At 41.6% G+C, this 24,471-nt stretch overlaps 1 protein-coding gene across 1 annotated transcript in view; it reads left to right on the top strand.

The window, feature by feature from the left end:
• LOC149238288 (vanillin aminotransferase-like) overlaps positions 1 to 21,116 on the top strand; it is a 452,839-nt gene extending 431,723 nt beyond the window's left edge. The window contains exons 19-20 of the mRNA XM_089372979.1: positions 20,494 to 20,609; positions 20,702 to 21,116. Of these exons, the coding sequence (XP_089229105.1) occupies positions 20,494 to 20,609; positions 20,702 to 20,779 (194 nt within the window). The 3' untranslated portion in view covers positions 20,780 to 21,116. The remainder of the gene's footprint in view (positions 1 to 20,493; positions 20,610 to 20,701) is intronic.
• Positions 21,117 to 24,471: the final 3,355 nt, after the last annotated feature.

Genomic DNA, 24,471 nt, shown 5'->3' with positions numbered 1-24,471 from the left:
CCAATTTATTCCTTTTCTCTTTCGGCACATCAAAATATACAGGGCTTCCAAAAATTCTAAAATGAGATACGTCAGGTTTCTTACTGGTGAACATTTCTTCATGAGTCTTGGAACCCAATGCTTGATGAGGGCATCAGTTTTGTACATATACGACAGTGTTTGCAGCTTCGGCCCATAGAAGCTTTGGAAGTCTTTGATCATGGAACATGGCACGGACGGCTTCCACAATCGTACGGTTCCTCCTTTCCGCCACACCATTCTGTTCAGGAGTATATGGTGTTGTAGTCTCCCTCTTAATGCCAGCCTCTTTACAAAAGTCATGAAACTTGTTAGATTCATATTCAGTCCCATTATCAGTCCTTAAGATCTTGATCTTCTTTTCGGATTTCATGATCAAGGCTTGAGATGTGTCACAAGACATGACACCTAGCAGACTTCCTCCGACCTGATATAATGAATTAATTCGAAACCCAAGAGTGAAGGCATCTTTAATATTGTTTTTCCATGCACGTACCTTGCCATCGATGAAAGCCACCTTGTAGCCTTTGTCTTCCATTGCCGAGATGGACACCAGGTTCTTCTTGAGGTTAGGTACATATAATACATCCTGTAAGTGGATTGTATTACCTTGATTCAATTTAAGAGAGACATTGCCTATACCTTTTACGGGATATTTCATATTATCTCCAAGGACAATTTCCAGGTTAGTTTCTTTCTCTATCAGATTATGGAGAACTTCTTTGTAACCAGTGAAGTGCCTTGAGGCACCACTATCAATAAGCCAAATTCCCGGCGAGTCCGAAGGAGCAGAGGTAGATAAAGCAGCTGATAAATAATATTCATCCTGCTTATTGTCAACAGTGTTAGATTCATACCTGGAATTTCTAGCCTTCTTGAATGGTTGTCCTCTTCCTTGATTTCCAGCACTCCTTTTACCTCTGCTATCAGATTTGCCATTCCTTTGATTGCCATGAGAGGGATTTTGATCATCGTCCCGGTGTGAGTCCCTTCTATCAGGGCACTCCCTTGCATAGTGACCTGCTTTATCGCAAATATAACATCGTCCTTTTCTTCCATCCTTACGTCCATTTGTTCCTACCAGCAGTAGATGCATTTGATTGAGGCTCAGCAATTCCGCCTTTCACATGGTCCAACACTTCATGTTCTTCCAATGTTAGATCGAGAGACATCTTCCATCAGTGGTAGTCAGACTTCTCACGGAGCTTATCTTCGACAGGGAAGTGTGTTGAGGACCCCATGAATTCTTTTTGGATAGCCTGCCAATCTTCTCTTCGGTGATTGCTCTTGCTCTTGCTTGGGCTTTATCTTCACCTCAGCTCCGATACCATGTTAAGTTATGGTATGTTCTATGCTTAGAGCAGTTTACTTCTTTTTCTTATTATTATCCACAGATTAGCAATCACATGTATATTAAGTAAAGTGCAGATAGAACATTAAACGATCGACAGAAAACAAGCCAAGACAAGAGACACAAGATGTGGCGGCTAGCCAGGGACAAACCCCAATATGGCGAAACCCTTTGATCAAATCTTCTTTTGTCTTCAATAATTCAGCAGAGAGAAATAGTACAAGGATCTGATTTATATCAGCAGCAGCAAACCCCAGATCAGCGCTAAACTAGGGCAGCAAACCCTAGATCGAACTTGTCAATTCTCCACTGGTGAGTCATTCACCGTGCACCAGTCCGAGACTTTGCCGTGCACCAGTCCAAGATTCGCCGTGCACCAGTCCAAGATTTCGCCGCGCACCAATCCAAGATTTCGCCACGCACCAGTCCAAGATTTCGCCGCACACCAGTCCAAGATTTCGCCGCGCACCAGTGCAAGAAGCACCAGAGAGAGAGAGAGATGTGATGAGATGAGAGTGCAAATGAGGAAAAGGCCTATTGTATTTATACACAAATGTTGATGATGAATAGATGTGTCTGTTGGGCTTCTGAGCCTACATGAGTTGCTGGTCGGCTTGATAATTATTCCATAATCAAAATAAATTCATATCTCCATAAATACTTATCGGAATCAGATGATCTTTAGATCAATTCTACACCTCTCGACGAGAGGAATCTAATAAAAATATTATCAGCCATGAATAAGATGACCCACATGGAGTTTGGCCCTAGTTGCCAATTTTAACACTCACGCTGTCCTGGGAATCCTGCATTGCAGCTCCCTCTGTCGCTCCATCCGCATCCGTCTCTACTGACATCGCCAGTACTGCTACTCCTCTTCGAGGCTCCCGTAGCAAGGTCTAATCCAAGAGGTTGGGTACCTCGAGGATCCTGCCCCTCATCGCCTGTAGTCCGTCTGACTACAGCTCGATGTCTCCCCACTTCCGCTCAAATGGTGTGTGTGCACTCATGGCACACAGAACATAAAGGATCTTGGCCTTCCAGATGACAAAGTTGGATGCCTCATCCAACCCATCCTAATCCCTCAGCCCATTCATGGCCATCTCTTTGCTCTTCTTGTTGACTCCTCCGAGTCTCTCTACTTCCCGTCTAAAGTTCTCGGTTCGACTCCTACTGAGTCTCTCTACTTCCCATCTGGAAGTTCTTGGTTCGACTCCTACTGAGTCTCTCCACTTCCCGTCTGGAAGTTCTCGGTTCGACTCTTGCTGAGTCTCTTTACTTCCCGTCTGGAAGTTCTCGGTTTGACTCCTGCTGAGTCTCTCCACTTCCTGTCTGGAAGTTCTCGGTTCGACTCTTGCTGAGTCTCTCTACTTCCCGTCTGGAAGTTCTCTTCTAGACTCCCTTTGAGTCCCGATTTCCCACCTGGAAATCCTTCTGCCAACGTCAAGTTGCCCCTCTCTGATCGTCTGTGAAACAGCAACACTGATCCGGATTCCTTGGCTAGAAATCCGCCTCGGCAACAACTCCCTCTACCTTGGCCTTGTCCTGTTAGGTACTGTTCTGACTACAGTTCCCCACCAATTCCACTCTGCAACTTACCCACAGCGTCCTAAACCCCAACAACCTAAAGGTTAGAGCTCCTAGGCTCTGCGCAATCCCGACACCAGCAAATCAACTTCCTCAATCAACTGCGTCAACCCTCCTGGCCTCTGCGTGGCTCTGAGTGAGCCTGTCTTTGCCTCCCTTAGCCTTTGCGCTGCCTCTTCTTGGCTCGAACTTGATGACGCAGGCACTGCGTCACCCCTTCCTTGTTGCTTCTTTGCTAAGAACAACTTCTGTCACTCAGGACAACTGTTTTCTATTGTTGTTGCTCTGCTCGGCTGATGTCCTCAATTCTCCTGTGATCTGTAACCACACTCTGATACCATGTTGGAGTTTCTAAGTCTAACAGTTAGAAACCCTCCATGTACTTTCTGATTTATTCTTTCCTACATGTTTTGATTAATTAACAAGTTATTTACCATGTAAATACTGAAAATAAACACAAGTACATGGTCAACACATTACAGATCATCAACTGAAGGAAACAGAAACAAGCACACAAATGACACCGTTATTTTTGGACTAATGTCCCCGAAAAAACCCAATGCGGGAAAACCGGTGCAGCTATCTGAGGGTTTGATTTATTAAGCAGCTTCAGAATACAATCTGGGTGCCAAATCCGGCTCACCCAACAGAAAAATCTCGGCAGTAGTACCTCTCCTTCGAAGACAGATGCTCCGGCTGAAACCCCAGATAAACAATCCGGCAGCTCCTCGGCTCCAATCTGCCCCATGAAAAACCCTAGCGTCAGCCTCTAGGGACTGTGTCAGCTTCTTTTGCCCTCTGCGTCAGCTTTCCCGACAATTTCGGCAGTTCCCGACAGTTCTGGATGTTCCCGACGGTTCCAGCTTCTGCCCTCTGCGTCAGCTTTCTCGACAGTTCCAACAGTTCCGACTGTTCCCGACAGTTCCGGCTTCTGCCCTCTACGTCAGCTTTCCCGGCAGTTCCGCTTCTGCCCTGTGCGTCAGCGTTCCCGGCAATTCCCAGCAGTTCCGACTGTTCTCGGTAGTTCTGGCTTCTGCCCTCTGTGTCAGCTTTCCCGGCAGTTTCAGTAGTTCCCGGCAATTCCGGCTTCTGCCCTTTGCGACAACTTTCCCCGCTGCTGTGCTGATCCTCCAGGCACTATCTCTGCCTCTCTGCTTCTGTATTCACTGCCCCTCAGTTGCAACTCCAGATCACTTTCTCAATTTTATCAGCAAACCCAGCTCCAGAAAGTCGAAATCTTGATCTCTTGGTGTGTTCTCCAAGTGACCCTCAAGCCTCCTCTTATACTTTTCTCGTTGACAAATCAACAGCCGAGATTAAGTCCCTAATCAACAGCTAAGATTAAATCTGGCTTGATCCATGACTTTTGGACCATTCTAACACAGTTTTATATTATTTCACATTAATATTTTATTTTCCCTAAGTTTAGACTTAGGGACTCCATTAAAAATGTTAATTATTTTAATATCTCCCAAACTATTTAGAATCTGCCCAAACTCTTTCTGGGTATTGGAGATCTCATGTGACTTAGCCTCTCCACCAGTTTTCGTGGCTAGAGCACATTCGATGCTACCCCAAATCAACATTTTCTCACCTGGGATTTGTCTAGCTTGCCTTTGGCAAGCCCAGGTGCACTTGTTCTTGCCTATTGTACTCCTACCATCATATGTAATAAAATGGCTTAGCTTCTTTGGGAGTAAAATTTCATAGTTTTAAAAATCGGAACCAGTGACCGGACCAGTCCACCTAATATACGGGGTTTTAAACCGAGACTGGTCAGATCTCAATTAACCGGTTTTTAAAAAAATACATCAAATAATTAATTTTTAATGAAAAAATTGTTTTTAAGATTTAAGACCATGATTCCAAGCCAATAGAGACAAAATATGCAAAGTTTGCTCTTCTATATACCATGTAAATTCGAATATATCAAAATGGCACCAAGTACAATGCATATCATCGACAAAATACATAAGCAATGAGGCTCTAAATGGCCTATAAAGTCCAAAAACAATGCTACAAGCTATGAAGCCATTGGCCTACTACAAGACTACAAGTCTACACATGATCAATCATCAAATTTATCACCACTACTAGACACAAGATCATCAACAGGAGCTACATAGACATCATCTGGTTCAGAGTCTGAGGATGCCTCAGCCTCATCTGCAACCTCAGTAGTAACACTGCCACCAATAACAATAGAAGTGGACCTAATGGAAGTACGAGTTCGTCTAGTTGCACGACTAGTGCCTTCCATTGGTTGTTTTCATTTGCTTGATGCAACTACTAATCCTGGTTCTGATGGCGCTACCAAATTTGCTTCATCCCCCCCTAATGCCATGTCAATATCAAAATTAGCATGAAACACAGGATCTTCAATCTCCTCCACCCATTCTGATGTTGGATCAATATCGTCCAACACAATGGGATCTAGATCAAGTGTTATGTTCATCATTTGGTTCCACCTTAGTCGAAGGTTGCATTGCACAAAGACAAGCTCCCAATCAAACTCACAAAAATTTCAAATGAGATGCGTGAGACAAAGGAGATGGGTGGGCTCCTTTTAAAGGCTTGGAGAGGGTGTTTTTGGAAGGAAACAACCCTTATTTTCCCTCCAAAACAGCCCGGAAGCTTCCTAAACCACGTCGTGTGGGTCCGCTGTGGCCTTGGCAATGAACCGATCGGTTAGGACTGATTTTTGTGAAATATGGGCGAAATGGGCCCTTCAATCGAGTTGTTTGGCCGGTTTGACCCAATCACCCAATGAACCGACCAGTTTGACCGGTTTCTAGTTCAAGCCGACCAATTTTTAAAACTATGGAGTAAATTGTTAATCTGCTGACATTTTGCGGTGTTTTGATTTTTGGTTGCATGTAAGAAATTTATGGCTATTATTACTTAATATTTCTATTAGGAATATTACAGTTGTATCAAATCCATGATCTTGGCCAGCTATGGGGCAGCCAACTAGATCAGGAAAGATTTGTGCATGTATACACAGTGACGAATTAAAACATAGACGACCCATGGCTCAAGGGGGATTTAATATGGGCGAATTCTTGACCCAGTTGATGAAGATGTCAGACCAGATCTATCCTCTTCCTTACATAAGAGACTAGAGTTGTACAAGCCGTGGGGGTGCAACCATCTAAATAGGATTGTGGGGACCAAGTAGATACACCCAGTGTGAAGTAGGGGTCACCCGTGTTGGAGACTCCCTTAACCGTGTAGGTTGACATCTTAGTGGAGAGAGTAGAGCATACCCTAGTAGTGCCACCCGTTGAGGTGGTGACCGGGGTCGTGTCTAAGTTTTTGGGTGATAGCAGCACACAATAGATGGGTGAGGTGCCAGGAAACGTATCCACTCTTGATGAGGCACTAGGAGATATAGAGGTATTGGACGATGGTCGCACATAGTAGTGTCATCAGTTTCAGGCCGACCTTCTAGCATTGAAAAGGAAGGCCACGTCAACACAAGAGGCTATTCTGCTACAGAACGAGGAGCTGGAGGGCATGCGAGTGGTTTGTGCCGAGCCAACGGCCAAGCTGGATCACATTGGGGAATGATTGGATTCCCTAATGGTACAGTTAAAGGGCACATTGGAGAGTCGAAGCAACCCTCTTTAGGCATACATAGACGGGGCTAGCAACATTGTTGGGTCACTTTTGCCCATTGGAGAGAGAGAGAGACGAAGCTACCTAGTCAGATCTCATGTGTTGACTTGGATAGCGAGATGAGACGCCCTGAGTTACATAGGGTGCAACATCCGCATGTTGAGGTTGTTCTATGTGCGGGAGTTCGTGCATTCAATCCCTATCTTGGGGTTGGATGGTGAGAGATTCTGAGTTTGTACTCGGTGGAGTGGGCTATGGAGATGGTGGTGGATCCGGGTGTAGCTCAGCAGGAGCTTCCAAGCACTGGGGATACTGGAAGCCCAGACTGACATTCGGATCCGGGTGGGACTACCTATCATTTCCCAGGTATGCTAGTTGACTACGACCTAGATGGTACAGTTGACCTAGCAGTTGAGCATGCACATTCGGTAGGGGAGTTTCAGCCAGCACCAGTGGCCAACCAGTTTATGGATAGACTCCTTAGGTTGTCTTGGTATGACAATTGTACACGGGATCACGGGATGATCAGCATACTCTGGCAGGAGTTTGTCGGAGGGGGTGGCATTCGCAGGCCACCAGACGGTGCCTTGTATGGAGTTGGGGATTCTCCACATTTGTGTGGGGTACAGAGGATGCAGAGCAGAGAAGTGGTGGCATCGCTACTGACACATAGGGAGATTCACTTCTTGGGTCACTCAAGGAGAATTTTGAGTGGAGATCCATTCATCAGAGGGTATGGTGGTGCGACGGTGGAGGTGATGATACCGATCGGGTGTGTGCCGACACGTAGGGACACAACTTTAGTCCATCACATTCAGGGATGTGTGGGAGCATCTAGCATTGAGCAGTGGTCTATAGTGGTCTACAGGTGGGCATGGAGATGCATGGTGGTGTGTCGTAGTGTGTTGGATTGCATTGTGGAGTAGGAGTGTCTTACATCGCATTGAGTACATGCGGGGAGTGACTGGTTCCTTGACACAAACAGGGCATGAGACGGTACAAGATGGTATAGCGGTAGCTGGGGATATCCTATGGTGTACAAGGATAGATTGCGGCATACAGTGGCATGCCAAGGAGTGTGGTGGTACTTGGTGCTATGCAGTGGCATATGATGCGGCATAGCAGGCCCTTGGAGCATTGCCTCCAATGAGACTTGTGGACAGGGACATTAGGTGTATCGTTTGGTGTAGCTCACTCGGGATTGACAAGGACACGATTGAGCTCCTAAGGACGCATGTTCAACGAAGATAGGTCTTGAACTGGTTTATCAGCAGATTCGAAGCAGAGAGGGGGGCATCCATAGGGTTATTCTTCAGTACCCCTACAGACTCTTGATCATACCCTTGGGGACCTACCCACCCATCACTATCCAGTGTTACTTACGGTCGTAGGGCATTCGGTTGTTGCCCCTTGATGCTCTTCGTTCAGGCGGCGGGACATGGGGGGACCACCCTGGGCAATTGGATGAGACACCGGGTGTCATGGGCGAGGAGGAGACTCTCCAGTTGAGATGTTTGGTGGAGGCACGATATGATGGATACATGCTTAGGGATGACGTGGTTTATGGCCGAGGTAGCATAGGTTCCACTCCTGGGCTCAAACGTGTGGAGTCAATTGCGAGGGCACTACATGATGCACTTCTGGCGAGACAGTCTGAGGTGTCGCAAGAGCTTGAGGGATGGTGGATGGTAGACTTCGTCTACAGGAGGGTACCCAAACTTCGAGCAATGTCCAGGTGTATCATCAGGAGTTGGGATAACGGATTTCACTGCGTGGTCTGGCAGGAGCAGGGCAGGTTGGCATGCGTGGGACAGACTCCTGAGACTTAGGGTCCACCCATGGGATACATATAGGGGTCAGAGATGAGGGCCAGATGGGTTCTAGCAGGTAGCAGTGCTACGCAATGACATCCCGTGAGGAGTGGGAGTTATGAGCTCCCAGTATGGTTGGGGGATCCAAGGATCCGATTGGCGGGTGGATCACTCCACTTTGTGATGAGAAGGGTCATGGCAGAGGGTGATCCAGTTCACCTTGGGTTTGACACATGGGGGATCACTGAGACCTCCACTGCATGGCGAGGAAAACTTATCTTGTTGTTGCTCAGGGTTGAGATTGGCAGTGGAGGGGTAGACATTGGCATCATGGAGATGTCCGGGTAGGATGAGCTTGGCCTTCACAAATTATTCACCTCCAGGCCGTAGGGGAGGAGGATACAGTCTGCACACGATGGGGAGTATGTCATAGTTAGAGTAGCGCAGTGTTAGCATGGTTGCACCTCTTTGGGATTAGCGAGGGACCAAAGCATTACAACTCTTCATAACTCAATAACCTTTAGGGATGAGATGGCTACTACAGGGGGAGATCATGCAGATCTTCCATTGGGCTTTAGCGAGTCACTGATGGAGTGGGGGACTTCATAGCATAGCAGGTTGGTCAGCAAGATGATATCAGGAGAAGCTCATGTGAGTGAGACGCTATCTCTATAGGGATTGGGTGGTATCTTAGAGAGTCTACTCTTGGAGTGCATGGGATGGACTACGTGATAAGGCAACTTCAGGAGGAGTTGGGCATAGTGCCACATTATCATGATCCCCTACTCATTGATGGTATGGATAGGGCTTCTGGTACTTATGTCGGGCAGGATAGTGAGTGGAGCAAGGGAAGCTTCTTGTTGGGCAGGATGGCTTGAGATCCTGGTATTGAGGGATTCCTTCATGTTAGGATAGTGCAGAAGTCAGGGACGATTAAGTGGCACATCTGGGACCCTAGCACATTTTGCAGTGATAGTGAGGATCAACAGCTAGAGAGGATGCTTGTTCAAGCATTGCTTGAGGACAAGCAATTTTTGGTGGGGATCACTGTAATATCTCCAATTCTGATTTTTCATTTAATAGGATTTACGGAGTTTGTTGGGGAAGTGCTAAGCCTAGAACAATTTTGTAATCTGGGTATTGGAGACATTTTGGGTACATGGGACTTAGGAGAAATTGAAAATTCCAACCTTAGTGGAATTTGGGGGCCACCCCTCATGGAAAACGCGCCCCTTGGAGGAAAAGTCAGTTGTGTGGGAAGGGGGTCGAAATAGTTGGCTAAGGGACCCACAAGGAAAGGTGAGGTAACAATTATAAATAGGGGGTTGAAGGCAATGTGGAGCACATTTGATAATTTTCCATTTACACATTGTTGTTCAAGCTATTCAACTGAGTCACAGGTGTTGTTTAGCACCATAGGTTTCCAAGGGGAAATCTCACCCTCTTCTTCGATGGACCACGAGTGCCACCCTAGGGAGGCAAATTCTACTCTTCTTTGGTAGTTGGGCGGATACCACGCAGTAGCACGAATTTCTGGCACCAATGCGACGCAGAAAAGGGAGCTACGCAGGGCTTGAAGAGGTATTGTGCCGGAGAGAAGAGATTTGTTGTTGTTGGGTTATTTTCTCACACAAATATTTGCCGGAAGGAGGAAATTTCCAAGAGCAGAGGTTCTTTTATCAGCAGAACGAATTGGTGTGGCTGGGCTTGCGTCTTTTTCCCCGGGACTGCGCAGGTGGTTGTGAAGCTATTTGAGGGGAGGCTCAGTGAGTGGCATTGAGGAGCTGGAATTGTTTGGGATTCCATTGGAGGGGAATTGGAGGATAGTTCCTAGTCTTTGAGGAGCAGGAAACACCCCAACTATCACAGGTGACATTTTTTAGCAGTAGAGGAGGGCCAAGCATTTTGGGGTCAATTTTGGAGCGTCAAAACTACAACAAACCCTTTCTGGGATTTTTTGGGTTTGTTGAGGAGAGGCCAAGATTAATTTGGCATAATTTTTTGAGCAGTCTAGAGGGCTCAAACAGGTTTGTCTTTCCGACCAACAGTGCAAATTTCAAGGGTAGTGCAGAGCATAGAGAAGTCACTTCCCATCATCTGGGAAAGCTTGTTTTCTCACCTGGGATTTGTCTAGCTTTCCTTTGGCAAGCCCAAGTGTACTTGTTCTTGCCTATTGTACTCCTACCATGATATATAATAAAATGGCTCAACTTCTTTGGGAGTAAATTGTTAATGTGCTGACATTTTGCATGTTTCGATTTTTGGTTGCATGTAAGAAATTTATGGCTGTTATTACTTAATATTTCCATTAAGAATATTACACCTGCAAACAAGTTCTCTTCAATGTTGGAGAGCAAGTGCTAGAAAGATGTATTCAAAGTGGAGAATGGAGAAGAATGAAAAAGTCACAAAGTTTGGAAAATGATGGAACCCTCCTTCAATGATTGAACTAGTATTAAATAGATAACTCCTCCCTAATTGATATGTTCCCTCTTTTCCCTGAAATGGAAGAGAAGAAAGATGAAGAATATTCTCTCAAATAAACACTCTAATAATTGCATACAAACTCTATTAATAGGGCATACCAGTGAACTGAGGAGGATGGAGTCAGCTAGGAAAGGTCATTGGAATTTGCCATGAATACTCAAGGTGTTGATTTCTGGTAGCATCAGATATGCTCTAAGCCTCAAAATTTGCAGGGAGGCTAGGACACATGTATTCCAGAATACCTAGAAATCGTTTTGGGAAATTCCACCTGGAGATAGTTTTATTAAAATAATTAATTATTTTTAATGGAGGCCTAAGTTTAAACTTAGGAAATTAAAATAATTAAAGGTTATTAATTAAACTGGGGGTGAAACTTCTAGAAGAAGACAAGGATCAAGCCAGAATGATCAGAGCCATTGATTAGAATCTAATCTGGGTTGTTGATTGATCAATGAGAGGATTATAAGAAGAGGCTTGATGGGCATTTGGAAAACACATCGAATGAGAGATCAAAGATCGATTTTCTCAAGAGTGCAGAGCAGTAGTTGCTAGAGAAGTGATCGAGGTGATTTCTTGCAGTGAGGGGCAGGGATAGTCTCCGGAGGAAGATTTCCTTATCCGGGGATACATTGCAGAGGAGGCAGAGAGAGATCTAGAAGAGGCAGCACAGAGCCACGTTGGGCAGCGTAGGGCCACGCTGAGGCAGCGTAGGGCCACGCTGAGGCAGCGTAGGGCCTGAGAGGAGATCTGAAATTTCTTGGAGAATCGAGTTCCAGAGCCAGAAGCTGGGGTGTGAGACCGGAAGGGTAGAAGGTCGAAGTTCTAGAGGCAAATCGATCATCCTTAAGGAGTAATGCAGTTCCCAGAAGTTGTGACGCAGAGAAACACAGTGATTGCGCAGAAAGTGCACAGAGGCAGCTAGCGGCTAGCCATTCAATGGTTGGATCAGTATTGGATCGCCAATGATAGTGTGAGGTATATCTCACTCATCTCTCTATTAGTCAGATTCTCTATATTGGATAGCCAGTAAGGCATCCAAAGATTATATTCAGAAATTACTGCTTAATAATACAAACCCTCAACTGCTGCATCAGTTTTCCCACATTGGGTTTTTCTGGGGACATTGATCCAAAAAATAACGGTTTCACTTGTGTGTGTTATTTCTTTCTTGCTCAGATTCTTGTTTCCGCATATTATTTAAAGTTGTGAAGACTGCAGTTGTATTTCCTGCGATATTTACAGTAGAACACAATAAATAACTTGCATGCATTAACAAGTAGAAGTAATATTAGTTTGTTGCAGTAGTGATTCGGGGCTTCTCGAATTTTCACATGGTATCAAAGGGTAGGTCAAGCAAGAGAGCAGACCGGAAGAGCCTAGTGTTGAAGAGAAGAAGGAAGATCAAAGTGTTGCGTAGGCAGTGGATTGAATCCCCAGAGGGATTGCACAATCCAAGCCAGGAGGGCAAGATTCTCAAGGAAGATCTCTCTTTGAGTGAGTCGACAGAGAGGTAAGATTTCCAGATTGAGATTTGTCAGCGGAAAAGGGAGCAGTGCAACAACAGATTCAATGCAGACCAGTTTCTGGTGAGACGCAATTTTCTGCAGTAGTTGCTAGGGTAGAAAAACATCAGAAGAAGGAAGGAGACACTATTTGAGGGAATTTCTTCCTCAAAGAATTCCTAGCCAGTGAATTCGATTTCTCATTCATTGAGCAGCAGTAGAGAGGAGAAAAACTACTAACTCCAACAGGGAGTGCATAGGCCAGCCCAACAGCAACTTAGAGGAGAGAGGAGGCAGTTTGACATTTTTGTTAGCAGAGATGGCAACTAATGGGCTGAGAGATCAAGATCGGTTGGATTGAGCATCCAACTATGTGATTTGGAAGGCTAGGATCTCATGCCTTCTGGATGAGCATGATCTCAAGATGTATGTCGATAGTGTGGTAGTTGTACCTAGTGATGCAGATCCACTCAAAAAGTACAAGGCTGAGATGGCGAAGGCCAAGTGGTTGATCCTCGATGGAGTGAGGGATCACGTTGTATGTCACATTGCTGGCAAAGGGACAACCAAAGAGATGTGGGATTCCTTGGCTACATTGTATCAAGGATCTTCCGAGCAGTGGAAGATGTACTTGGAGGAGAAGCTGAGATCAACAAGGATGGAGAAAGGGGAACACATTGATTTGTTCCTATCAAAGCTTCAGGAAGTTCGAGATCAGTTGGCAGCTGTAGGATCAACACCTCAGCCTACAGAGATGGTGAGGTTGGCCCTAAATTCAGTCTCAAAAGAATGGCAAGTATTTGTCCAGAGTATCCTGGGCAAAGAGAAATTGCCGGATTGGGAAGGAATGTGGGCCGCTCTTCAGCAGGAAGAGATGAGGCGAGACTTAGTCAAGTGCAAACTTGATGGCAGCAGAAACAGTGGGACGAAGCCCAAGGAGGAGGAAGAGAATGCAGCCCTTGCATCAAAGGGGCAGCAGGAGCAGCGGAAGAAGAAGAAAGATGTTTCAAAGATCAAATGTTTCTGGTGTGGTGAATTTGGTCACTACGCTACGTAGTGTCCTCTCAAGAAGAAGGATAAGGACGAGAAACATGATTCGTAGGTTGCAACCGGAAAGATCAAGGAAGAGGAGATCGCCATGATTTCCTAGATACCTCCAGGGGAGAGGTGAGGCGATCTAGTACTGTAGTTCGAAAGAACTGCTGATGGGCAGGATCCTTGAGGAGTCCACCTCTTAGATCAATACCTTGCTACAGGAGCCCATATCAGAAGTAGCAGGATGGACCATGTCAGTTGGTACAAAAAAGTGCCGGAGTGAAAGTTGCAGTGGCTAGGAGCGCCAAAATATGAGCAGCGCAGAGCTAGTGTTGGCAGCAATGCAGTTGGCACAGAGCAGAGTCAGGAGAAGCGCAGTGGCTTCAGTGACAGCGCAAAGACTAGTAGCAGTTAGAACTCCAGCAGCAGATGCATCACGCTGAACACCCTTGGTTCAGTATTTTGGATGTTTTTCCGTTGTTGCAGCAGCAACAACAGTTGGAGAGGATTGCAGTGTAGATCCATTGTTGGTAGTGGCAAGGCCAGCAACAACACAGATGGAGCATTTGCGAGGGTTGCAGTGTAGATGTAGTGTTGGCAGTGGTAGGGCCAATAGCAGCACGAATGCAGCATTTGCATAGTAGTTGGTGGGCAGTGATGTCAGACATTAGCGACGCAGAGGGAGATGTTACAGAGAAGGGTAATGCTTCAACAGGTTGCATTACTAGAGCACACTCCTCGCTAAGAGGGAGTGTTGACTTTTGGTAGCATTAGATGTGCTCTAAGCCTCAAAATATGCAGGGAGGCTAGGACACATTAATTCTAGAATACCTAGAAATCGTTTTGGGAAATTCCACCCGGAGGCAGTGGCTAGGAGCGCCAAATATGAGAAGTGCAGAGCTAGTGTTGGCAACAGTGTAGTTGGCACAGAGCAAAGTCAGGAGCAACACAATGGCTTCAGTGACAGCGTAGAGACTAGTAGCAGTTAGAACTCCAGCAACAGATGCATCACGCTGAACACCCTTAGTTTAGTATTTTGGATGCTTTTCCATTGTTGCAACAGCAATAGCAGTGGGAGAGGATTGCAGTGTAGATCCATTGTTGGCAGTGGCAGGGCCAGCAGAAGCACAAATGCAACATTTGCGAGGGTTGTAGTGTAGATGTAGTGTTGGCAGTGGCAGGGCCAGTAGTAGCACGAATGCAACATTTGCATAGTAGTTGGTGGGCAGTGATGTCAGACATTAGCGGCGCAGAGAGAGATGTTACAGAGAAGGGTAATGCTTCAATAGGTTGCATTACTAGAGCACATTCCTCGCTAAGAGGGAGTGTTGACTTTTGGTAGCATTAGATGTGCTCTAAGCCTCAAAATATGCAGGGAGGATAGGACACATGTATTCTAGAATACCTAGAAATCATTTTGGGAAATTCCACCCGGAGATAGTTTTATTAAAATAATTAATTATTTTAAATGGAGGCCTAAGTCTAAACTTAGGAATTTAAAATAATTAAAGGGTATTAATTAAACTGGGGGTGGAACTTCTAGAAGAAGACGAGGATCAAGCCAAAAAGATTTGAGCCATTGATTAGAATCTAATCTGGGTCGTTGATTGATCGACGGGGGGATTATAAGAAGAGGTTTGATGGGCATTTGGAAAACACATCGAGTGAGAGATCAAGAGATCGATTTGTCAAGAGAGCAGCGCAGTAGTTGCCGGAGAAGTCATTGAGGAGATTTCTTGCAGTGAGGGGTAGGGATAGTTTTCCAGTTGGAGAGTTTCATGATCCGGGGATACATTGCAAAGAAAGCAGAGAGAGATCCAGAAGAGGTAGCGTAGATTTTCAGAGGGTCTCTGAGATTCAGCTGGGAAGTCAAGTTTCAGAGCCAAAAGCCGAGGTGTGAGACCGGAGGGCTAGACGAACGAAGTTCCAGACAACAGAAGATCCGTGGAAGAGGTGACACAGACCCCAGAGAGGCTAACGCAGATCTGCGTAGGCTGACGCAGAGCCAACGTGGGGCTAGCCATCTAGGGCCTGGATCAGTGTCGGTTCGCTAGTGATAGTGTGAGGTATTTCTCACTAATTTCTCTACCAGTGAGATTCTTTGTATCAGATAGCTAGTAAGGCATCGAAAGATTATGTTCAGAAACTACTACATAATAATACAAACCCTCAGCTGCTGCACTGGTTTTTCCACATTGGATTTTTCCAAGGACATTGGTCCAAAAATAACAGTGTCACTTGTATGTGTTATTTCTTTCTTGCTCAGATTCTTGTTTCTGCATATTATTTAAAGTTGTGAACGCTGCAGTTGTATTTACTTCGATATTTACAGTGAATAACTTGCATGGATTAACAAGTAGGAGAAGTAATATCAGTTTGCTTCAGTAGTGATTTGGGGCTTCTCGAATTTTCACATTCCTCTTCTTCTTTTCTTCTTTTTTTTTTGTACAACAAAGGCAATAGGTTCTCCCTCCTCATGTTTTGGAATTCTCCCTCTGGAAATCATTATGGCTTCTTATTGACTACACTTTCCTAGGAGCTCATCAAATGTGGGAAACTTGTCATTATTACTGATGGTAGCAATAAAAGTTTCCCAAGAAGAAGGAAGACCTCAAAACGAAATCAGTACTAGTTCTTTATCGGAAACAACTTCATCAGAAGTTAACAGCTAATCTTTGATTTTTCATATCCTCATGAAGTATGCTTGAATGGTTTCTCCTCTATTCATCTTAACATCCTTGAGTTGATTCTTCAGAGCAAGAATTTGACTCAAGTTGTTCACTTGATACATTCTAATTAGCTTGTCATACATTTCTTTGGCTTTCTTCAAATTGGAGACATAAGTGATGAGGTGGTCTCCAAGAGAGTCAAGGATAATATTTTTAGCCTTGACTTCTCCTTTCTTGTATCTGGCCTTGATAGAAACATTGGAGTTTTCAGCTGGTTCTGCTACCTCTCCTTCAACATACTCTAGAACATCATGTTCCTCAAGAGTAATATCCAATCTGGTCTTCCAAGGGAAGAAGTTTGAAGCATCAACCAACTTCTCTTCATTCTTAAAGTAAGAGGAAGACATCTTGATCTGCTCAAAATTTCAACAACAAATAAAAAAGGACAACAAGAAATATTTCAGCTGTAAATGAGATATTTCAATAGCAAAAGGGAAGAGAAATTTCAACAGAAAATGAGCAGCAAGTAGAAAGAACAACAAGAGATATTTCAGCAAAAAGAGAGTTGTAAATGGAGCAAACAACAAGCTATATTTTAGCAGAAAGAGAGCTTTAAATGGAGTGGACAACAACATATATTTCAGCAGAAAGAGAGTTGCAAATGGAGCAAACAACAAGAGATATTCCAGCAGAAAGAGAGTTGCAAATGCAACAGACAAAAAACTATTATTCAGCAAAAAGAAAGCTGAAAATGGAGCGGACAACAAGAGATATTCCAGTGAAAAGAGAGCTGCAAAAGGGGCGGACAACAAGTTATATTTCAGCAGAAAGAGCGCTGCAAATAGAGCGAACAACAAACTATATTTCAGCAGAAAGATAGCTGCAAATGGAGCGAACAACAAGAGATATTCCAGCAGAAAGAGAGTTGTAAATGGAGTTGACACGAGATATTCCAGCAGAAAGAGAGTTGGAAATGGAGTTTGTTTTCACCAAAGCTCTGATACCATGTTGAAATTTTGATGTTCTATGCTGTTACAATCACTTAAATCCAGAACTTCTTTATGCTGCAAAATAAGTTAAGTAATTGTAGATAGAACATAAACTATATAAACCATATGCACAATGAAAGACAACCAAGAACTCAATGAGACACAAAGAAGTTAGGTCAATGATCAGGGCAAAACCCACAAGAGGAAAACCCAACCAGATTCTTCTTCTATTAGAAATCAATTGTTCAACAGAGATACAAAGTACAATGAGAGAATGAAGAAGTTCACCCAAATTTGAAGAAGATCTTTGATAGCAGTAGTTGATACAAACACTAAATCACTTTGGATCTCCAATATTTGTTCTTGCTCTTCAAGGCTCTCTTTCTCTCCCTCTCAATCTTCCTCTAGACTCTCCAACTTTCTCTTTCTATTGTTTGAATTCTCCTTTCACAAGCACAAGTAAGTGTGTCAAGTGAGGATGACAGGGACAAATATATAAGCAGAGCAAGGAGGTCAAATTCATGAGGGAGTAACTCCTATTCCTCGAGCAGGAGTTACATATGCCAAAATAAGAGTGTAACTTATGCCATAAATGAGAGGAGTGTAACTTATGCATTTAGGAGAGAAGTGTAACTTATATGTTAAAGAGGTGTAAGAGGTGGAATCATTAAAGTGTGTAAGAGAGTGTAAGATGTGTGTAAGAGCATTAAAGAGAGATAGGAATGAATCCATTAAGAGAGAGAGAGAGAGAGAGAGTAACATATGCATTAATTGAGGGGAGTTACATATGACATGATTGAGTCTCGTGCTTGAGATTGATTAAGGACAAGTTAAGTGAATTTCCATCATATATATATGATTACAAATTGATGGAAGGTGATTTACAATTTTTGGAAAGTCATGGTTGCAAAGATAGACATAACTTTTTATTTTCAGAAAGTCACTTTAGAAAGGTCAAAAATGAAATTCTATTCAAGCAAATTCATCCCATAGCTGTCAATTTTCAACAAAGGAGAGCTTCATTTGTAATGGATCATCATCATCACTTGGATTCTTCTCTTGTAAAAGAACTCACACTTTTTCTTTGGAAGCTATTGGAGTATCTTGGATGCACTATGATATTTGGAGTTGATTTTTGATCTTGTCTTGGAGCTACTTCTTGAATATGGATGGATATATTGCATGATTATCTTGTAAGTTCTTTTGTTGATGAAATATTTCTTTTGAAAATGTCTAATGTATGTAATTGCTACAACTAATGTAAATGTTGTTGTGCCCTAATTTTGTTGAAGAGTTTTTTTTGGAAGTTATTTGGTTGGCTCTTGCATATGTTACTCATGATATAACATGCAATGAATGTTCCTAGTGATGAAATGTTATTTTTCTTCATGAAACTCCATATTCTAATAGTAGGTAATTGTTGAAGGTTGGTAGCTAGGGCATCAACTTTTGACCTCCTTGAGGACAAATTTGGCCAATCTAATACATCTAGGACTCCATAGCCCGAAGGACTAGGCACTAGTCCAAGAGGTTTGGTGATCAACTTCTCTTTCCTCCTTTTCTCCTAAATTTTAGTCCCCTAAAGGTAGGGCAAAAATCTAGGGCTTGCAGCGAAATTTTAGGGAGGTGATTTTTCGGGAATTCGAGGATCCAAACATCAAGCTCAGGGTCTAGGCTACCTATGCTCCAAGTTTGGTGGGAATCTGCCCGAGTTTCATCTATAAAATTTCTTGACCTAGGTGCTACTCTAAGAGGGAAAACCAAGGAAATCTAGGGCTTGCAGCGAAATTTTAGGGACCTGATTTTTCGGGAATCCAAGGGTCCAAACATCAAGCTCAGGGTCTAGGCTATCTATGCTCCAAATTTGGTGGACATCTGCTTGACTTTCATCCATAAAATCTCTTACCCTAGGTGCTACTCTAAGAGGGAAAACCTAGGTCTTTCTCTCACACCTTGGGGACTTCTTTGAGAGTTGTATGGGCTTAGTATTCATTGGAATAAATCATAAGAATCCCTTTCTTCTCCCTTACCTTGACCTAGTGAATAGCTTGGGAGAATTTCTTCCCACGATTATTCATAAAACCCTAGATCTAGCACAACTCTTTTTTAGGTCCCTTGAAGAGAGCGAAAAGCCTTTGGGAAGTGTTAAATCATCACATAGAGCTTCTTTGAGAGGTCCTACCTTATCTCTTAGAGTCTTGACCTTAGGAATACCTAGTACTATTGTCATACCTAAAACCCTAGGTCTTCATCTCCTCCTAGGCGTTTCATGGAGAGCATTTAGCTTCCTTGAAGCATTGAACCATTGATGTGTGTCTCCTTGAATGGGCCTTGTAGAATCATGCTATACCCAAATCATTGATCTATTCATTCTTAGTGATTCCATTCCTACTGGTACTCCTATCGGTGAAAGTCTGCAAAGAGCAGGGGACTTTGACTAAGGTGATAGTGGGTCATTGTCCAGTTGTTGTCACTTAGTCTAGTAGTTGTCCTTACATTTTCCCTTCCTTAGGGCCCTACTAGATTGTGTGGTAACCCACCCCACCTTGGGGGACGCATCCATGTGGAACACTGCTTATGACCTGTACCTATTAATCACTGAAATAGGGTGGGCATACAATAACACTTTAGTTTCTCTGCTTTCATAGTCAGGGCTCTGTAGAATTGACATTGTTAGCTAATGACTTTCTAAACAAGTTAAACAGGGCTTCTTTGCTTGTTAAATTTGGCATAGCCTAACAATTTTACATGGTTGTTTCCCAACTTAAACCTAAAATATTGGGAATCGAGATCCTTCGTCAATCTCAGTTCACCTGAAAGGATTTAGATTTCGTTCACACCTACTTCCATTTTTAATTAAGGTTCCCTGCTGCACCACGAGATTGGCAGCTCCCAGCATCACTTGGTGGCTTAGTTATAACTTATTATCACCATAAATTGGTTTCCTAAACATTAGTCTATCCGTTTGAAAACTTCCCTGGAAGTAGTTGACAATTAGATTATAATTAGGTGGCTTTGTGATCAATTTTCTGTGGATATAGATAGGATCACAGCCAAAGTCACACAGCGAGTGGTATTTCAAACCTTGTTTCACTATAACTGGTGCAGGAGCTAGTAATGTGATATGAAAAATAACTGAAGCTTCCAATTTTAACAAAGGAAATGCCTATTTCTCAAGACAGTTGTGCAATGTGAAAATTTCCGTGTACATTCAAATACAGGGCCTAAACAAGTACCAGTTCAGTGCAATTCTGGTTTAAAATTTAGGAGACCCTTATTTTTAAAGACCTCCAAGCGTACTCCATAGTGTCTTCTGCCCTTTGTGCAGGTGTGCCAGTTCAGTGCAATTCTGGTTTAAAATTTAGGAGACCCTTACTTTTAAAGATCTCCAGGCTTACCCCATATTGCCTTCTGCCCTTTGTGCAGGCGTAGGAGCATACTTTGGAGCTCAATGTGCAGACCGGGGAATGTTGGTGCGCGTTGCTGGTGATACCATCATGATGTCCCCTCCATACATCATGAAACCTGAAAATTTTCAACAAGTAAGTAGACACCTCATTTGCTTCTGATTGCATACTGGTGTCAGCTTTCGTAAGTATTGTTTTATATTATTGAAATGTGTACTATTTTTCAGCTGATCCACATCTTTGGGGAAGCCCTAAAGAGTACGGAGGAGCGGATTCAATATCTTAAATCTCAACGTAACAAATAAATATTTCTCAGGTCGTAATGCCAATGAAGAAAATTGAAATGGTTACGACGTCATCTTCAACCATGTAAATAGTTTGAGATTTTCAAGAAGTTGATGTTGAAGTTGATATACTTATAACGTGCATTTGATCTATATATTATTATAACGTGCATTTGATCTATATATTAAATTAAATTATGATAAGTTTAATGTTTATTTCCATTGTTATTCATGACTTTCCATCCTCATTAATGGAGATGTTTAGTATGTGTTCTAATTCCTGGTTTGAAATTTTGAATTCCAATACGATGTATTATCAAGGTTTAGAGTGAATAAGATTTGAGAGGGCATTTTAGCATATAGATGTTTTTGTAAAGTGATGAAATATGGGATATTTTATGAGAATGGTAGTATGGTTAGTTTTATTATTATATCAAAAGTTCTTAAATAATTATTGAAGGATAAAATCTAGTTTTTTTTAAATAATTTTTAGATTATATAAATTAGAATATATGTTAAAAGATTTTAAAATTTTAATTCAAATATAATTATACAATTATATGTCTGGTTTGTTTTAATGATTAACAAATTACTAGAGTGAAATTTAATCATTTTATATGATTAAAATGAACTTTAGATAAATATAGCTTATAAGTATTTAAAGCAATCAATCTAAACATATAACTATATATGTTTTTTAATGAATTGTTTATAAGGATGTTCTGGTTGTTAGTTGTATTACACATAGGTAGGTCTTAATAAAAACTAGTTGTAGAGTGAAAGTTGGTCATTTTTATGCATTTTTAGAGTATATAAATTAGAAATATCTAAAATTATTAATCTAAATATAGCTATGTATGTAGTATTGTTTTGCATTCAATACTTATACATTAGTATGTGGCACTAACACAAATAATGATTCATATGTTTTGATTTGTTCAATGTTAAGTTTCACAAGTAATTCAAACATGCTAATAATTTCCTTAATAACATCATTCAAAATCATTCGCAATAAGCTAATTTTGGAAATTCAATTGAACTTTCCTATTAACTATAGGTACATCCAATTGTTCTGTTTAAACAATAGCCATGATCTCATCAAATCTATGGTGTGTCTTTCACTTAAAATATCAATGTATTGTTGCAAACAACTCTCTTTCGAAAGGAAGATATAAATGTAACAGAGGATGGGGATATGAACTCTATGAGGAATGTGAAGATTCTCCTTGATTTTCGAGGGAAAGGAAAAAATATATTTTAAAATTTTAATAATTCTTAAAGCATATTCAAATTTCCCTAGAAACGTTACTAATAAGCCTTAACAATTAAATATGATATATACCAATGGCCTTTCATTATTTTATTAATATCGAAAAGTAAAACTAATACTAAAAGACATTAAAAAGCTTTGAAATTTCTTAAAAGTAATCCAAAATATACTCAGCTTTCAAAAAAAAAAATCATTTGTCATAAGTTTTAATAATTAAACATGATACATACCAATGTTCTCTCATCTCTAATAAATATGAAAAAGTAAAAGCAGATTTTCAAATGATAAATATTGTACATAGTCCAAAATGGAAAAATCCTCAAAACAATGCATTATTCAAAGTACTAAAATTTCCATTAACATACTTTTGTGCAATAGTATTTGAATGTCTTAAAAAATATATTCTCTAGTCATTTTCACAATGCAATCTTTCAATAACGTTCCTCATTGTGTCTCCACAAAGGCCTTAAGCTTCTTAAAATTTTTAAATAATCCTCTCTTTGTTTCAAAGAAAACATGGAACCTTTTTTAGAAAAGTCATCATTCAATGCAACAAAATACATGGCAGCTCCCCATAAAAAGTTGCATGGATATGCAAACATCTAAGTGTACTATCTCCATGTAGTCCATCACTGTATAAGTCCTATACTTTGAGAAAGAGTTTTTTTTTTTTTAACTTTCAATTAAATAATACTAATATATGTGATTGGCATTCATATTATTCTTTTGCTTTTATTCACAAACTGATTAGGAAAATCCTTGTTGAAATTCCCTTTTCATTACCAACATTTTCCCTTCTTCTGCATGGTACCTTGACTCTATTTTGGTTCCCTTTGATGTTACAAAGAACTTTCTACATTTTTCTTAAATTGTCTCATATCACTGATAGAAAACAAGCTCACTCTAGGCCTCATTGTAACATCAAAATATTCCACTGAAGTTCTTGAAATGAGAGGACTCACCTTCTACAACACTTAGCCTAAATTAGGCTCCTAAGGCAACTAGGATCCCTTTACATGAAGTCAAAAACCCAATTAGCAAAGTCATTGCTACATCTTTCCTAAATGGTTAATTCAAAAGGATACGAGTTGCTCCTTGAGAGACTTGAATTGTTTTATGTGTGCTCTCATAGTAACTTTAGGAAGATCCATGACTAGAAGAATTCCATTCTTAGATGTAATCATGAGTTGAGGATGATTGATTCATAGGTTCCCATTGTAAAATTGCCTCATATCCACTAGTATGCTTTGCAATTTTATCTTCCACCTATTCCAACTTCCCTTTCTATAGACAAAGTTGTCATTGGTAATTTCCAAAGTTTCAAACCATCACCATGTTCAACAAACGTTTAATTTTTAGATTGTGTTACCATTCTAGCTATAACTGCAAGAATGTCTCCTATTGTTTGGAAAATCTCCTATCAATCAAGAAAAATGCAAGTGACTCTAATTGTAAGTTCCAATATCATACAAATTTGACAAATCCAAGGTAACCAGGGACTAAAAGAAAAAGAAAGCCAAGATGTTTGAAATAAACCATCATAAAATGAAGTGTTTCAAGATTTTTCATGACATTACATGTTAAGTTTCCAAACTTTAATAATACATATACATGAAAAACACACAATGATTCTTCTTTCACAATTCACTATATAACATTAAATATTACTGGTTGAAACATGTCAAAATCATTATGACAATTCAACTTTTAGTTCAACAGAACACTATTGGAACTAGTCTTTGTTTTAGTTGATCCACTATTCTTATTGCTTTTAAAGAAATAGGTTATATATTGAATGAAAATTTTGTATTTTGACCTATCCAATGGGAGGGTATAGAGAGGGAAAGGTAACATAGTGAGTCCCTTTGTATGGGGAAAGTAAAGGGAAAATGTTATTTCCAAGTAGTGGTTCTTAATTTGCTTGAGTTTTTTCATTCTTGGGATTACATATGTAAATTTTGATGTGCAAATTACAAGGCAAGGTACAACAACAATACACACCAAAATAAATTTTGGTCGTAGTGCTTAATCTTGCATGTTAATGTCCTCAAAAGAGGTTTAGTATTCTTTATCTTGGAGACACGTATCAATCCTCTTGTTGATTTTGAAAGGGTGTTCTTGGTTCTTGTGGCTCATGTTCTTCTAATCTTGGGTTGCATCCAATTTCATCTTCTTGGATGTCCCTCTTCTCGCCTTACCACTAGTTGACTTCTAGGTGGGGTAGCTAGGCCATCTTGTGGTCTATCTTGTTTTGCTTCACTCCTCTAGAGTGTTTGGTTGTTAGTTTACCTAGAGTGATTCGCGTTACTATTTTGCTCCACCCTATCGTGTTAAGGGTGATTTTGGATCTTATGGATTTACTTTTGGAGGTTCTTTACCAATGAGGTAATGATCTATTGTTGTTTCCACGCATCATGTCATTATTTAAGGGTTTGTCTTCTTT

The sequence above is a fragment of the Pinus tabuliformis genome, chromosome 8 (assembly GCF_031772625.1).
Source record: "Pinus tabuliformis cultivar Carrire ecotype Pingquan chromosome 8, CPIR1, whole genome shotgun sequence".
Taxonomy (NCBI): domain Eukaryota; kingdom Viridiplantae; phylum Streptophyta; class Pinopsida; order Pinales; family Pinaceae; genus Pinus; species Pinus tabuliformis.
Note: the sequence above shows the minus strand (reverse complement) of the source record. Positions and strands in the feature narration are given on the sequence as shown.